The sequence below is a fragment of the Suricata suricatta genome, chromosome 12, assembly GCF_006229205.1.
Source record: "Suricata suricatta isolate VVHF042 chromosome 12, meerkat_22Aug2017_6uvM2_HiC, whole genome shotgun sequence".
Taxonomy (NCBI): domain Eukaryota; kingdom Metazoa; phylum Chordata; class Mammalia; order Carnivora; family Herpestidae; genus Suricata; species Suricata suricatta.
The window spans coordinates 51,702,636-51,719,748 of record NC_043711.1 but is presented as its reverse complement, the minus strand read 5'-3'; the positions used below and the strand labels follow the sequence as shown (position 1 = coordinate 51,719,748).

At 50.2% G+C, this 17,113-nt stretch overlaps 1 protein-coding gene across 1 annotated transcript in view; it reads left to right on the top strand.

Annotated features, from left to right (window-relative positions):
* The window catches only part of SLC6A11 (solute carrier family 6 member 11), a 133,104-nt gene that overhangs the window by 17,528 nt on the left and 98,463 nt on the right, over positions 1-17,113 (top strand). Inside the window, exon 6 of the mRNA XM_029917896.1 lies at positions 12,543-12,675. Coding sequence (XP_029773756.1) covers positions 12,543-12,675 — 133 coding nt within the window. The remainder of the gene's footprint in view (positions 1-12,542; positions 12,676-17,113) is intronic.

Genomic DNA, 17,113 nt, shown 5'->3' with positions numbered 1-17,113 from the left:
TATAAATATGTGTTTCATGGTGCACCTGGGTGGCTCAGTCAGTTGAGCATCCAGCTTCGGCTCAGGTCATGATCTCATGGTTGTGGGTTTGAGCCCCGGGTCAGGCTCTGTGCTGACAGCTAGCTCAGAGCCTGGAGCCTCCTTCAAATTCTGTGTCTCCCTCTCTCTCTCTGCTCTTACCCTGCTCATGCTCTGTCTCTCTCTGCTTCTCAAAAAATAAATAACTGTAAAAAAAGTGTTTTAAAAATAAAAATAAATAAAGATGTGTTTCCGTCCGTTCGGGCTGCTGTAACAAACACCACAGACTGGGTGGCTTCAGCAACAGTTTATTTTTTATAGTTTTGGTCCAAGATCAAGGTGCTGGTCGATGTGGTGTGTTGTGAAAGCTTACTCCTGGTTCATAGATGGCCGTCTTCTCCCTGTGTCTTCCGTGGTGGAAGGGGCAGGGGACCTCTCTGGGTACTAGTTCCATTAGGACAGCTCTACTCTCACGACCTCATCGCCTCCCAGAGGCCCCAAGTCTCAATACTATCACCTTGAGGTTTAGGATTTAACATAATTTGGGGGAACACAAACTTTGTGTCTTTTGTAACAATTCAGAATCTCTTCCTGCCAGTATTTCCCTATACGTTTAGTTCCGTTCTTCTTTTCTTTATGCTCTGTGCATTGAAGAAAATAATTTCCCAGGTTCAGGTATTTAACTCTATAAAGCTCAGCTCCTTTTCACAGGAGGGGAATCTCTAGTGGACACTCGATTTCCTTATTGCAAAAGTAGTCTGTGTTTTTTTGCAGAAAATGTAGGAAGGGTGTTTAAGTAAAACAAGGAAAAAATAGCACATATGATAGCATTTCAGTTTCCACACTGCTGAAGCTAAGAGGGGTTACTTGCCAAAGTTCACTGTTGTGGCTCCCTCGTTTCCACCAGATCTACCCTGGTAATCACCCCTAAAGCCAGACAAGCCCCCTGTTCAAGGAGCAGCCTGCAGCCACCTGTCCCCCAATGCCAGTGATCGAGCCCTGGGGTGGGGCTCCCTCTTGCCCCGGCTGTAAGCTACCTGCGTTCAGTCGTCAGCACTGGGGTGCCTGCTTGCCCAGAGCCCCTCCCCGGAGCAGGACCAGTTAATAGTTCTGCTGCTGATGCAGTCTGAATGCAACACTGAGGCCCAGCTGATGGCTGAGGCGCTGCTTGTATAAAGAATTACTGAAATGCTTTTTAAAAGAATGGTGACGTGGTGTGGGGATGCAGAGACCTGGGCTTTGGGGCCAGGGGACAAGAATTTGAATCCTGCTTCTTCCACTTACTAGCTGTGTGTTCATTGCTTGAATCTCTCTGCAAGTCACTTTCGTTACCTGCAGAATGAGAGGAGGAGGAGGAATCATTCAGCTTATTAGTAAGTGCCAAAGAGCTATGGTCTACTACTATTATCTTTTGTTCACTGGTAGAGTAAAGATATTTGTATATAGAATCAGCCACGCGTGTATTTGTTTTCACACAAAAATGGTGGATGTCTTACACTGAATAATGCAAGGTAGCAATTTACTGAACCACAGGGCTTTGTCTGAGGTTGCTTTTATGTCCCGAAGGTGCAGCAGGGGAGGGGAAGGCCTGGCCCAGTGCCCTGGCCCAGAGCATGGCCTCTAGCCTCACTGTTTCAGTTTAAGCCACCCACCCAGGGGATAAATGATGTAGCCTCGCTGTGGGGGTCCTCATCCCACACTGGGGATTCGAGGCAGGGAGTGGTTAAGGGGCTTGTCTAAATTGTCTCTCTTGGCAAGCCAGAGCTGGACCTGGGCTGAGAGCAGGGCTCTTTGGCCCACTGCATCCCTTCGCCCCTCCAGGCTTCTGCTGCCTGTGTCTGAAAGCCCGGTACCTGCCTATGGCAGAGTCTGACCAGCCCATCCCTTCTCTTCACAGGCTGATGGACCTAGGTCCTTGAAGGAAGAGATTTTTAGCCAACGGGGAGACTATAAGTGAAGTGAAGTGATAAGTCTCTTCACTATGAGTGAAGAGAAGGCTCTGGGGCCCAGCAGAAACAAAACAAAAGCCCCTCTTGGGTTATGTCTTTGCTGGATTTCAAGAGGTTCCTTTAGGAAAAGGCTTGAACCTTGATTTTATTTTTTATTGTTTTTTATTTATTTTTGATACAGAGAGAGACAGAGTATGAGAGGGGGAGGAGCAGAGAGAGAAGGAGACACAGAATCTGAACCAGGCTCCAGGCTCTGAGCTAGCCGTCAGCACAGAGCCTGACGCGGGGCTCGAACCCACAAATGTGAGATCGGACCTGAGCCGAAATCAGAGGCTTAACCGACTGAGCCACCCAGGCGCCCCCTGAACCTTGATTTTAAAAGAATACTGTGGTTTTCAGCTGAGCCAGGCAGTGCTTGTGACACTGAAAGACTGATCCATTGTGATGACAGATGTAATTTGATGCTGGTCTGCTGGCGTATAGCTTATGGCACAGGTGTTGAGGAATGACTTTAATTCAGGCTCAGGCACAGAATAATGCATAAGGGGCTGTTCCCAAATCTTAGTGCATTATCTCTATTCTAGATGATTTTTTTCTATTTATTTTTTGAGAGAGAGAGAGCGAGCGAGCTAGTGAGCATGCACAAGCAGGGGAGGGACAGAGAAAGAGGGAGATAAAGAATCCAAGCAGGCTCCAGGCTCTGAGCTGTCAACACAGAGCTCGGTGCGGGGCTCGAACCCACAAACCGCAAGCCAAAGTTGGACACTCAACTGACTGAACCACCCAGGTGCCCCTAATTTAGATGATTTTTAATGAAACCACAAGAACGTATATGAAACTGTCCAGACTTACACTCACACACATACCTGACGCATACATATCCTCACGTCTGCTCTGCACCGACATTGGTAGACATCTTGATGGGAAAGGAGCCCCAGAGCTGGGGGACCTGACTCTCCCACTTACTGGTGGGGCCCCCGGGCATGTGATTCCCTCATTGTGAAACGGATGTTCCCATCCCACCCTTTAGGGTGCAGTCAGTGTGAAGTGACAGTGGTGGGTGGTAAGTAACTGGCCAATGGTAGCTCCTCCCTGCCCCCCATCCCAGTGGTTAAGGTGACATTCAAAGGTTGGAGGTCTCCTGGAGAGACGCACCCGAATTGGGAATAGACCCTTACTGCCCACCCTGTAGCTCCTTGTTTGGGGCTTCTCCTAGTGGTGTATGTGCCCCTCCTGCATGCTGTCCCTCCGCGGCAGACAGTAGCCCTTTGCTAGCCTCAATACAGAACACCTCACAGGGGCCAGGGGTGGCAAAGATGGTCAGACTTCATCAGAGCTTTTGGTGGCTGCTGATGCAGAGGTGTGGTGCTGTGGGAACCCTTGGGCTGGGGCTGGAAAGGCTTGAGCAGCAGTTTGGGACCATGCCGAGTCCTGTGAGGAGCAGAAAAAGTCAAGAATTAGAGGGTCCTGGGACCTCAGCCATGGGTGGCGAGATCCTCTCTGCTGCCTGGGATCTGTGTAACACATGTGAGGATGGGCCATGTTCAGAACCAGCGGGTTCCCAGAAGTCATGGCAGCCTCTCTCTTGCTCAGCCTGCCCCTTCTGCACTTTGCCTCCTGACCTGCGGTACCTCTGTTCATGTCTCCCCATGAGGTTCTAAGAGTCCCTTCTTCTAGACTCACTGCTTCCCCAGAACTCACCCTCCAGCCAGGGGGTGCTGGAACAGGATACTGGGGTGCAAGCCCAGTCTGTGATCCAAGGCAAGGTCAGTAACTACACGGAGCCTTGGTTTTCCCTGAACAATGGGAGCAAAACAAGGCTAACAGACACAAGAGTGCCAGTATGTTGTTTTCAACTGCAACTGTGTGTTTTGCGTAATGCAAGGAAGCATTGCTTTGGAAAGGGAGAAACATTGGGGGGTGGGGGTACACTTCCTTCCTAACAACTTTTTTTTAAATTTTTTAATGTTTAGTTTTGAGAGAAACAGAGTGTGAGCAGGGGAGGGTCAGAGAGAGAGGGAGACACAGAGTCTGAAGCAGGCTCCAGGCTCTGAGCTGTCAGCACAGAGCCCCATGCGGGGCTCGGACTCACGAACCGCGAGGTCATGACCTGAGCTGAAGTCAGGTGCTTAATCAAATGAGCCACCTGGGTGCCCCCCTTCCTAACGACTTCTTAATAACCGAGTTATAATTTACATTCCATAAAGTGCTCCCCGTGTAGGTGTGCAAGCAGGTGATTTTGTGTAACTGCCGATCGTGAGATCATCACAGTACAGTTCGGAACATTCCCCACAGCCTCCTCAGGGCTCTCCGTGCTGTTTACGGCTCCCCTCTCCTCCAGCCTCCAGGCCACCACTCCTCCACTGTCTTCTCCCTACACTTCCCCAGTTAGGACTCGGCATGTAAATGCAGTCATGCCATGTCTTACTAGCTTTCTTCATTCAGCACGTTTTCAAGGCTCACGCATGTTATCACATGTATCACTCTGTCATAAATAACATTCTTTGTGGCTAAATAACATTCCATTGTATGGATACACTGCATTTGGTCAGTCTGTTAATGGACCTTTGAGTGCTTTCAGTTTTTGGCCATTATGAATAACCTACAGGTGGAATCTCTGAGTTTTATGTTTAGCTTTTTAATAAACTGTCAAGCCATTTTTCCAATGCGGCTAAATGCATTCCTACCAGGAATATATGATTTTCCATTTCTCCACATCCTTGAAGACACTTATTATTTTGATTACTGCCATCCTGGTAGGTGTGCCCAAGTGGCTATGAAATAGTATCTCATTGTGGTTTTAGTTTGCCTTTAATGGGGAACACTTCTGAGTAAATTTGGGAAACATTGGGTTAATCAGAACTATAAAAATATCTTATTGCAGAACTTTTCAGAACCCTTAATATTCTCATGATCATTGAGATTCTCAAAGGATGGGTACAGTGCACATCATTTTCTCCAGTGAGGTCCTGGTGGGAACTTTGAGTGTCTTGAAGGATTTGTGTTCTTTGGAAAGCCTAGGACAGGGGTTTGGAGACTACTGGCCAAACCCCATCTGCTGCCTGTTTTTGTAAATAAAGTGTTATTGGAAGACAGCCACACTCATTTATAAATTGTATATGGCTGGGGTGCCTGGGTGGCTCAGTTGGTTAGGCGGCCAACTTCAGTTTAGATCATGATCTCATGGTTCATGGGTTTGAGCCCCGCCTGGGGCTCTGTGCTGACAGCTCAGAGCCTGGAGCCTGCTTCAGATTCTGTGTCTCCCTCTCTCTCTGCCCCTCCCCCACTCATGCTCTTTGTCTCTTTCTCTCTCAAAAACAAAGGTTAAAAACAATTTTTTTTAATAAAATAAAATAAATTGCATACGGCTGCTTTCACCCTGCAAAGGTAGATAGGTAGGACAGTGACTATGGCTTGCAGAGCCTAAAATATTTGTACTCTGGCCCTTTACAGAAAGTTTGTCGGCCTCTGACCTAGGAGCGCCCTGGTGAACAGTAGATGCTCACTTAACCTTTAGATGAAAGGACGGACTAACCCTTAGCATATGATGGTCAGGGACCAAGAAAACACTTTGTGAGGCTTTGTGTCATTTGAGCTGGTGCTTAAAGGACAGGTAGAATTTTATAGCTTGGGAGAGTTGGGCAAGACCTTCCTTGCAGAGGGGATGGCAAGGAACGAATCTCGTAAAGCAGAGAAGTCAAGGTGTGTCTGAGGGCTGATGGGGACTTCTGCTTGGCCCAGGGTGGTTTCTGCCATGACAGAACTTGGGGAAGACTCCTCACGCCAACGTAGGTCATTCTGTAAATGACACAGTTCCGTTCCATCTTCCCCACGACCAGACAGTGGCTCCAGGCTCTGCCCCTGAAGTCAGACAGATGAGGCTTCGGCTTCTGCCTCAGCCCTGCTGGGCATGTTAATTTCCTGAAGCCTCAGTTTTCCCACTTGTAAAATGGGAGCAACAGTTGCATTCACCTTGGGCGTAAGCATGAAGGAAATCCAGGCTATCATGATCTTTGTTATTTTCTTTATACTCCTGGGTAGTAAGCTCTCCAACAACAGAACACCCCTGCTTTACTCATCACTGTGGCTTCAGTCCTCCCCATACGTGGCGTGGAGTCAACACCTGATAACCATCTGCTGGCAGATGGCATGATGCAGAGACCTCAGTTTGTTGACAAGGAGGGGCCTTGCCTTGTGCCCCAGTGGCACTTAGGACCTCTGCTGGGGGCTCCTAGGAGCAAGCCAGAGCTGGGGGCCTGCACTTCTTTCTTCCTAGAGCAGTGAGAGCAGAACCCCCAAGGCAGAGAGAGTCTAGAGGGGCAGGGAAGGCACATTTGTTTTGGTGATAGGCCCTTTTTTGTTTGTTTGTTGCTTGGGGAGACCAGAAAGGAAGACCAGCAAGCTATTAATAGCGCAGCCCTTCAGCGCCACTTTTCAGGGTGTTGTGCAACCCCAGCAGCACCTCCTCCGTGGCAGGTTTGAGAGAAGCAATGTGTTTGCCGGCTCGGCTCCATGCTGGACACTCAGACGAGGCCCCCCTGGGGCCAGCCACGCGGGGAGTGGTTCCCACACGGCCTCTCCCCGGCTCTCTGCCGGTGGAGGAGAGGGGCCTGGCGGCCCGCTCCTTCCTTCTCTGCTTTCCCAGGTCAGACCAGTCCTGGCTCTGGACCCTAGGGAGGCCCCAGGTGTGAGGCGGTTTCCTTCTCTCCAGACTCAACCTCTCTGTGTCTGAGATACTGAGGTGGAAATGAGGATGATGCCCCAAGACTGGGTTTGGGAATCCAGCCGTTCCCTCAGACTGTGAGGGATCAGGGAGAAGCCTTGAGTGAGAGGCAGCCTCATGCTGGGATCAGTTTCCGGCAGGGCAGCAGTGGGGGGAGGCATGTGGGTACCGGAAGAGCCTGGTCTCAAGTCCTAATACAGGCACATTGCTTTACCTCACTCAGCCTCAGTTTCCCCACCCATAAAATGGGTCTAAAAATGCCCTCCCCACAAACTGAATGTCGCGAGCTGTAGGGCTGTCATGTGGCACTTGCCACAGTCCCCCTCCACTGCCAGCCCCTTCAGTTCTCTCCAGGCAGTCTCCTAAGAATGACAGTTTGCAAGGCCCATGGGTGGCTCAGTGGGTTGAGCACCAGACCCCGGCTCAGGTCATGGCCTCACAGTTCTTGAGTTCAAGCCCTGCATCAGGCTTGCCGCTGTCAGCACAGAGCCCACTTTGGATACTCTGTCCCCTCTCTCTCCCCTCCCCGGCTCATGTGCCTGTGCTCACTCTCTCTCTTGAAAATAAACATTAAAAAAAAATAAGGACAATTTGCTTCCAAACTGGCCTCTCAATTTCACCAATGCTTTCCCCCCATTCCTATGGAAGATGGCGACCTCTCCATCTGTGCCTCTGCTGCGCGCTCGGGGACTTCTACCCCCTTCTCTCCTCCCTTACACCCGTCTCCCCCTGTGTTTGAACTGCCCCCCCCCCACAGACTCTTACCCATTAACCATCCCAGTTGCACTAACCTGAGAACACAGGTGTAAGTGAAACAGCTCTTGTATTCTGTGCAGCCCTTCCAGCCACGGTGAGAGCCAAACTTCCTCAAAGAGCCGCAGGGTCTCACAGGGTCCCAGCACATGTCTGCCCCTCCCTCACAGCAGCCTGAAGTCGGGAGGGGAGAGAGAGGGGACAGAGGCCCCAGCTGGAGGCTCTCCCTGCCTCACTCACACCTTCTGGTCCCAATCCCCAACGTCCTTCCACTCCCCCCAGGCAGCCCTGCAGCGCTAGTTCCCCTTCTGGAGTGCCCTCTGCCTCCAGGATGCCGCCTCCTCCTGTCACTCCCCTCCCTTTCTGCTCACACTTGTCTGCCTCCTGCAAGGGCTCCTCCCTTCCTCTCTCTGCCCCGTAAATGCTGGGGTCCTGGAGGCTCTGTGGCAGGTCCTCTCCCTCCTCCCTCAGCCCTCCCCAGACAGCCTCCTGTGCTCCCAGCATACCCTGGCGGCTCAGGTCTGAATGTCCTCCCTGCGTCTCTTTTCTGAGCTTTATATCCAGAGACCCAGTTGCCTCTGGGCATTGCAGCTTCCTTGGTGTCCCACGGGCACCTCAAAATCATCTTGTCAAAAAATTGATTATTTACCTCTTCCTCCTCCAACCTGCTTGACAGTTCACTCCTGCTCAGCTAATGACCTGCCCACCATCCATCCAAGTATGAAGCTGGGTGTCCGTGGAGTCCTCCCTCTTCTCTGCTACCCACTACCCCTGGAGGCCACCTTGTTCCTGTGCTCTTTTCAAGCCCACCTTTTCCCCTCTAGGGCCATTCCCCTACCTTGGGCCAGACACTCCCCATTTAGTGTCCAAACTAAGACAGTCCTGCCCCATTCTACCCTTAGTGTCCATTCCTCCCACTGCAGCCAAAGAGAGTCTTCAAAAACATGTATCTGATGGGGTCTCACTCCTGTTTAAGATTCTCCTAGGCTTCTGTTGCCGTCAGGATGAAGCCCCAGCCGCTCTGCAGGGCTCAGAGGCGAGCTTGGTCCTCACCCCACTTCTCAGCCTGGCTTCTGCCTCACTGACCCCACGCCATGCCTTCCCCTGGTCTCACTGAGCCTTTGTTCCAGCCTTTTGCACCTGGTGGCCTTTCTGCCCCAAGTGCTCCCCACTCTTCCTTGCTAACTCTCCCCTACCTTCCAGGACCTCCTGGCTCACTTTCCTCTCCACATCCCGATAATGGCCAGATCTCCAGTGAGGGTCCCTGCTTTTCTCTGCCCTGATCCTCCCCATGCCCAGTTCTATTGTCTGCTTTCCTGATTAGAACACAAGCTCTTGATGGACCCTCAGGTGTAACACTGCACACTAAAGACATCTTAATAAGTGCGACTTGAATAAATTAATAAATGTGTAAAGGACGTGTGCTGTGTACTACCTTTACGTCATATGCGAAGACACGTTAAGATAGTGTCAGGGCATGCATTTCACAACACCTTTCATTTATGTAGAAGAAGGCATTCATTTTACAGGGGAATCTCAGAGCTGGCATTGAGGCTGGATGTGTGGGCTCTGGAGCCAGGGTTCAAATCCCAGCTCTGTTGCTTGCTCCTGGTATGACTTCTGCTGAGTTATGGAACCTCTCTACACCTCAGTTGCCCCATCTCTGCAATGATGATGGTTATATTTACTTTAAGGATTATTGGGAGGGTTAGATGATGCTTGAAAACTTATCAAAAGGATGTATTGTCATTCCCATTTTGTAGATGAGCAAGCTGAGACTCAGAGAAGTGATGTCCCTTCCCCAAGGTCATATAGCTGGTAAGGAATAGGGCTCAGTTTGAACCCAGCCCATCTCCACAGGTGCCAAGGGCTGAAGAAGCAGAGGCACCACACCGGCCAGCCCTGGGTAGCAATCTCCAGAAATATTCTACATGTGTGGTCTGAAAAAGACACCTCGTGAGGGACCTGCTCCCATGCCTGGCTCATAGTAGGTGTTCAGAACAACTGGAGTAAATGCCTCCAAAGAGTTCTGTTTAGTCTTCAACATTTCCCGCTCCCTGGACAGTGTCAGGAGGTCTGTTCCTTGGTCCTTTTTTTCCTTTTTTTTTTTCCTTTTTGACCAGGGTGTTGGCAGCAAACTCTTCCTTATTCAGACCTTTCTCCTGTCCAGCCCTTCATGGGGGAGGGTCATTAAGAAAGCTTTTTCCCAGGAAGAGCTGTGCCTTCTCCAAGTCTCCGGAGTTGAGTGCCCCAGCCCCTGAGCTCTCAAAGGCTGTCCTTGTGGGTTTCAAAACAACCCACAGCCCTGCAAGCTGAGAACCTGGCCTCTGAGCCTTCTGTCTTTAGAAACCTAAGGTCCATTGCTAGTTAGAATCAGCTCTGGTAGAACCTAAAGAAAATAGTTTGAGGATGTTTTCAAATAGTGTCTGGTGAAACAAAAGAGCAGTTCATCCCGTGTAACTCTTAGTAGTCTGCTTCCCATTCTGGGAATTCGATTGTTCAGTTAAGCGAGAGGGTGCTGAAGCAGGCTGCAGGCCTCAGAAGTTTCGGCATCCAATATGTGGAAGAGAGGGGATGCAGGCCAGCTCCCTCCTGGCTGCCCTGCCCCCTCTGCTGTCCCTCTGTCCCTGTGCCGTCTCCAGTTTTCAAATCCCGGTTCAGAGAACAACTCCGTCAACAAGAAGGCATATGTGAATGTGCACCCCTGCTAGCTGGGGGTCTCGTGTAAGTACTTCTTTAATGAAAAATTCAGAGCCTGGAGTGGACTGGGAAAAGCACACCATCTGCACTGGCCCACTTTCTCTCCTGAACGGGCTTACTTCTTGAATGAGAAGGAATGCCTAGCTGATGGGCATGCAGGATGCTCTTGGGGACAGTTGGTAAGGTGATAGGTATATGTCGGCCACGAGACTCTTAACTGAGAAACAAGGTACTTGCAGGGCCCTCTGAGGTTCCCTGCGGAATTTTGAGAGTGAGTGGGTGCATCACAGTGTTTTGGGGGGAAGGAAGTCCAGCCTTTCAGGAGCTTCTCAAAGGATATCAGACCTTTGAGGATAAAGGACCGTCTCCAGGTCGTCTTCAAAGATGCAATTCAGGTGGGGTTTGTGGGTTACTCCTTCATTGCCAGGAAACTCTGCTTCTGTGGTGCGCAAGCCTGACTGTGCATAAGCAATCCTTGGGCAAATGTGACAAAACACAGCTTCAGTGCGGGAGGTTGGCAAAGATTTGGGCTCAGTGGATCCGGGACAAGATGCAGGAATTTTTTTTATTTTTAGCAAGCACTCCACAAGGACCATGCTCTGAGACCCACTATTCTGTTATGATCATAGATACTCTTGAAGGTTTCATTGAATGGCCTGTCGTTTTTAAAGGAATTAAAGCCAGAGACGATTAAGCATAAGAAACAAACAAAACAGCACAAAAAACTGCTGTTACAATGCTGTGGGTATCTCCTTCCTTAAAGAATTAAGAGGGTTTTATCTTTGTTTTTGTTTTTTGCCCAACTTACACTTGTAGAGGGCAAAAGCCATACATGCTTACCTTTTTATCCACACACAGTGTTAATATAGTGCCTGGTACATAGTAGGTGCTCAATAAATGTGTGTTTAAGTATATGTTCCCACTTCTAGCCATAGGTCTGAAAGCTGGTTTCCTTTCAAGCAAATCCACAGCCACATAGCCCGATTTTGTTTGGGGACCTGCCTGATTTCTCCAGCAGGGACTGGGGCTGGAGGGAGCCTGTAGACCAGGGCTAATTGGTGTCACTGAGTAATTAATGCAGAATCAGGCCCTGAGCAGATTCCCAGGGAGACAGACACTGAGGGAGGCTTTCATGCTTGGTGGGATGGGAGCTGGTTGCTCAAAGGATGTTCCCAGCACACTGAGGCAACTGGCGTGGTCCAACAGGGGTGGTTTGGCAGCCAGAACAGGGTTCGTGGAGTGAGTTTGGAGGGGGTTTGTGTTAGTGCCATGGTTCAGCACAATATGGAGCATGGCGAGTTTGACTTTAAAGAAACACAAACCCCAGGCGTAGGCTCTGGGTGCCAGACTTGTGTCAACCCTGAAGAATTGATGGGTTCTGAAGGAAGCCTGTGGCTTGAGACATTGGCTCAGTGTAGCCAGGAATCCTCCCTCTCCTGTGGCCTGGGCCCTCAGGGACACCCCAACTCTCGGCATGCTATTCAAGGCTCCCAGGGATGCTCCTCTGTTCACCTTTTCTGAGTTTGCCTTCCGATCCCTATGCTCCAGCATTCCCCAAGTATCCCGTACTCTGTTTTCTGGTCTTTGCTTGCGCTATTCCCTCCATCTAAAACTATTTTAAATCCCTTTCTCTCATGGCTGAATTCCATCATCCTTCATGGTTTAGCTCAAATATCACTTCTTACAGACTGCTTTCCCTGACCCCATGTATCAGTCAGGATTGGTTGAGTTTTGCTACAATAACAAACATCTCCAAAGATCTCAGTAGCTTAAGGCTACAAAGCTGCTTTCTTGCTCACACAACATCTTTGACAGGGTAGCAGGAGGGCTCATGTAGTCACTCAGGAAGTCAGTCTCCCAGGGGCTCCACCTTGACATACACTGCATGACAGCAATAGTAGGGGAAAGGCTACATGGTGAACCATATCACCTGGCTCTGCTGGTGACATGGGTGCCATTGGCCAAAGCAAGTCAACAAGCCACTGTTTCGTTCAGCAAGCCAGGGATGTATAATTGCTCCCACTGAAGATGGGGCCCGGCATGTGTATGGGCAGTCCTTCAGTCTCCTGGTAATGTCGAGATGGGCTAGATTCTTCTCAGTGTTTCCAAAGCCCCTCTATTTCCTACATTTTAGCCCTTGCCTCACTTACTGTACTGCATCGCTAACTGGCCTGCCTTTCCTTGATGAGTGAATCCATGAAGACAGAGGTCTGGGTCTTGTTCCTCTCTGGGGTCCCATGCTCAGCCCTGGGTTTGGCTCAGAGGAGGTGCTTTTCAAATGGGGGGGGCAGGTGAATGAGTGGGTGACCCATTCCTATTTCTCTGTAGCACTAGCTTTGCCCCAGGTGGGGTCAGGGTGGGTCTTCAGCCCCCATGACTCTCCCCTCTTGCCCCCACAGGCGTCGGGTCCTGGCCATCTCAGATGGGATCGAACACATTGGGAACCTCCGTTGGGAGCTGGCCTTGTGTCTCCTGGCAGCCTGGACCATCTGCTACTTCTGCATCTGGAAGGGGACCAAGTCCACAGGAAAGGTAAGAGGTGCATCTTCAAGCAGCTAGCCACCAGCAGCGGAAGACATGAGCTGTCCTTGTACAAGATCACAGGTGACCCAGAGAGTGCCCCCGAGTTCACACTGCAGAAATTAACTCTTAAGTTGGAAGGTAGGAACAGCATTAGACTGGGAGTCCACTCAGGAGCTCAGAGCTAGAATCCCAGCACACCACTCATGTGCCACACACCTCAGGGCTGTTCAGTTCTACCTTTTGAGCCTCAGTTTGTGTATCTGTGAAATAACAAAGCCTGTCCTGTCTGACTGAGAGCTGTTCAAGGAAAGAGGAGGTAAAGTGCTTTGAAAACTGCAAGTGCTAAAGGACTACCATGTGCTTTTTGTAATGAAGACACGGGCTCCAGGCATGTGCTAGGACAGGAGATGCTGGCTGCCTGCACTGACAGGCCCCAGGACCTCACCCACCAAGGTCAGTGGAGGGAAGGGTGGCTGCATCCATCCTGTTGCCTCCCTCTGCCGTCTGCCCTGCGCCACCTCCAGGGCCTGCAAGGGGAGGAAGCAGCGGCTCTCAACGGCCCTAGCCAAGAAGTTAGCACAGCTCTCACACTCACAGGCCCCTGGCTAGAGCCTGAGGCGCGGCCCCATCTACCTGCTGGGGAGCCCCCAAATGTAGGGGAGCACAGGGATGCCTAGTGAGCACAGCCATCTGTGCCGGAAGGATCAATACGTGTGTGTTACATGTAGCTCGTGGACAAGTCTAACCCACTCACGTGTTTTCTTTAAGGAAAACAAAAAGTAGAGACGCCTGGGTGGCTCAGCTGGTTGAGCGGCCTACTCTGATTTCAGCTCAGGTCATGATCCCAGGGTTGTGGGACCAACCCCACATCAGCTCCGTGTTGTCAGTGGAGCCTGCTTGGGATTCTCTCCCCTCTCTCTCTGCCCCTCCCCACTGGTGTGGGGACATTCACATGTGCATGGGCACATTGCATGCACATATGTGTGTCCTCTTTCTCTCTCAAATAAAATAAAATAATAAAATAAAGTGAAATAAAAATAAAGAATTAGTGGCCAGCATTTAAAAGTCAGGAGATTTCATGTGATCCTTTGGGAAGTTGAAAGATTTGGCAATACTGAGCCCACATGCCTGCACAGCAGCATTTGGCTGAGCTGAGCAGTAACCATGCCCTTCAAGGGATACTTTGGCTGGCCACAGTCCTCACCGTGCCCTATTGCCCTGACCCTCTGGCCAAATGTCAGTGCCAGTAGTTTCCTCATTTGTGCTATTCCATTTTTTTCTTGTGGTAAAGAGGACATGAAACTTTTCTTATTCCTGGTCACCCTGACCATCTCACCCCTTGCCTGCCTGTTTCTGGTATGCATTTTCTCATCACCTTTATTCTAAGCTATTGGCTGGGTCTGGGACTGGAGGCCAGACCTCCAAGGAGATGGGAACTGAACAACTCTGGGCCCTTTTACAAGAGATGGTTCCCTCGTGCCCCACACTGGGAGGTGTTGACTGGTAGGCGGACCTGCTGGCGGGACGTTAGGCGAGCAGAAAAGAGTTATCAACAAGCTCCATGGTGTGGGTGGTAAGGGAGTTGAGGACGTCCTAGAAAGGAGTCATCAGTGTGCCTGTGCACCAGAGAAAGGAGAACAGAGACTCTCGTCCTGTCAGCCAAGATGATTTTGCTGATCTTTGCTTTCTCTAGTTTGTATCATGAAAGCAATAGGATTTTTCTGTTTTTCCAAATCTAAAAATCCGTGCATTATTGTTGTACATTTTTGGACTACATCATGCTGCTCCTGCCCCCCTCTTTGCGGCCCCTCCTGGCTAAAGAAGAGGAGAATGGCTTGGAGGGGTGAAGAACTAGAGTCAGGGATGAGGATTCACATCGGAGATCTGTCCCTCGCTAGCTGTGACTTTGACATCTGAGCCTCCGTTTCCTCTTCTGCAAGATGGGGATTGATAATCAGGCTTGTCTCACAAGGGGACTGCCAGGATGAGCTGCAGGGATGCATGTTTCATGCTTACCAGAGTGTATAATTAATAGCGCTAAATAATAGCGATCTTAAAAATCTTTTTATAATGGTAAGGTTTATTCATTTGAGAAGTAGGTTCTGGGTATCTACTCTCTCTCTACCTAGCATTATTTAACGGATATCTGAAGGTGACTAAAACCCAGCCTCTACCTACCCAGTTCATAGATGAGAGTGCTTTGTGAACTGTAAAGGGAAGAGAGGAGGTGCCATGGTTGACACTGCTTCTACCACAATCACCTCTTCCTTGGGAGTCAATGCCAAGGCTGACAGGCTTGGCCGGGTAGCAGTTGTGTGTGGTGGAGATGAGGACCGCTGGACCATGTACTTGGGTTGTCTGTGTGCACATGTAATCTTGAGCACTTGGGCCCAGAACATGGGTCGCAACAGAATTTGGTTCCATTCGGCCCTCAGGAGGACACTGAGTCCCACTGCAGGGTCACTTGCCATTGGCTGGGCTGTTGAGCCTGTGTGTTGTGAATTCTAATGCAGGGACAGGGTTTCAAGGAAGGACTCGCGGGCTGCATTCTTGGAGATTTCAAAAGAGACATATGGGAAAGCCCAGGAAAGAACATTCATCCACAGCCATCTGTTCACTGCACACCCTGCCAGGCATTTTTCACCCACATTAGCACATGAAATCCCACAACCTGGGGAGATACTGCCTCTAGTTCATAGGTGGAGACCCAGAGGCTGAAAGATTGAGGAGCCTGGCCTGGGTTGGATGAGGCCTGTGCCTCAGCACGGAACCCCAGCGCCCATCTTGCCTGTCCTTGGATTCTATCAAGTTTTAGAACATTGTGATATTTTGAGTGATGTCCTTTCACACATTCTGCCTGAGCCTGCTTTTTCTCACATCGCTAGTAGACATGGTAATGATGGCAGCCATACTTGTGATAGTAACAGGTAATGGTTATTGCGTGCCCTGTAGGCCCACTCCATTCCGACCTTGAGACAAGCCCAGGAAACAGGGGAAGTCATTATCTCTGTTTCAGATGGGGACCTGAGCCCTGGGTGGAGTAGCCAACGTGCTTAGGGACCCTTAGGTTGGAAGCAGACCTCAAGCCTTGGTGGCCGCATAACCTGTGCTTTACATGAGGGCCCCACCCTGCCTGCCTGCTGTGATGTAGCAATAATGAGTGTTCTTCCAGGTTCATTATAAAGAGGCAGGTAGTGAGTTAGCATAGCACATAGTGGGTGCTCCATGGTTGTTGGTTGTAGCTGGATCTAGATGGCGCTTTTAAAGGAAATGCTGAAATCCCATGAGCCAATTAAGCATTTTCCTGAAGGCTGGGTTTCCAGGTCTTCCCCCACTGCCGTGCTCAAGTCCAGGGTTAGCATCAGGATGGAACATGGTTTTCCAGGGCTGTTGTGATTTCTTGGAAACCATGTGGTCTACCCCCACCGCTGCCATTTTATTAGTGAAGAAAGGGAGGCTCAAAGGGCAGAAGGGACTTGTCCAAGGTCACACAGGGAATGACAAGTGTCAGGAACTAGAACCTGGGGGCCCAGCTCCTCAGCTGTTTATAAACGATGAGCTTCTAACAGTTTAAGGAGACCAGGAGTCCCTGATCGGCACATGGTGTCTTCTCAGGAGAGGGTCTGGTGCTTTTCTCACTGTTTATTGTTCACCCCACCTTGGACATAAGCCCAGGGTCCAAAGGTTTTTCAGGTTCTGTACAAAAACAGCTAAAAATAAACACAGGTCATCTGAGTCTCCCTCAGCGGGGAGCCACCGCTTCTGTCTCTTGCCTGTGAGGCCCTGGCCAGAGCCATTTTCATGAGGTTGTCCAAGGAAGGAGAACTCTGTCTTCTGCTCTTGTCCAGGCCATGACCGAGTTCCAGTCCACTTCCCAGACTCAGATTTCAGCAGAAAATTCTGAGATTTCATTAACTTGAGAAAAGTTTCTTGGCCCAGATTTAACTTAACCCACTGAGCATGTCCCTTGCTGCTGGAGGCATGCATTACAGCCTCACTTGGTAGCAGATGACTGTCTAAGTGGAGTTTTGGGATCAGTTCACAAAAGAGTAGAGAGCAGATGAGTCTGTGACAGGGCCATAGGGGAAGGCCCAGCCACACTCCAGTGTCTCAACAGGCAGTGTATGGGCTCCGGGGTCTGCACTGATATTGGCATATCCCCCACAGACAGTCTCCACAAATGTCCCTCAGTGCTGTCCTCTCCTGCACCCTGCTCAAGTGCTTTACCATCTTCTGACACCACAGAGACCAGCATCCAGGGTCTCCCCAGGGTCAGAGGGAGCAACAGCTCCTGTCTGAAGAAGCTGCTCTGGGTTGGAGAGACACAAACTAGATTCCAACTTCAATACGTAGCAAGATGCCCCATGACCATTCTTTTTTTTTTAATAGTTTATTGTCAAATTGGTTTCCATATAACACCCAGTGCTTCTCCCCACAAGTGCCCCCC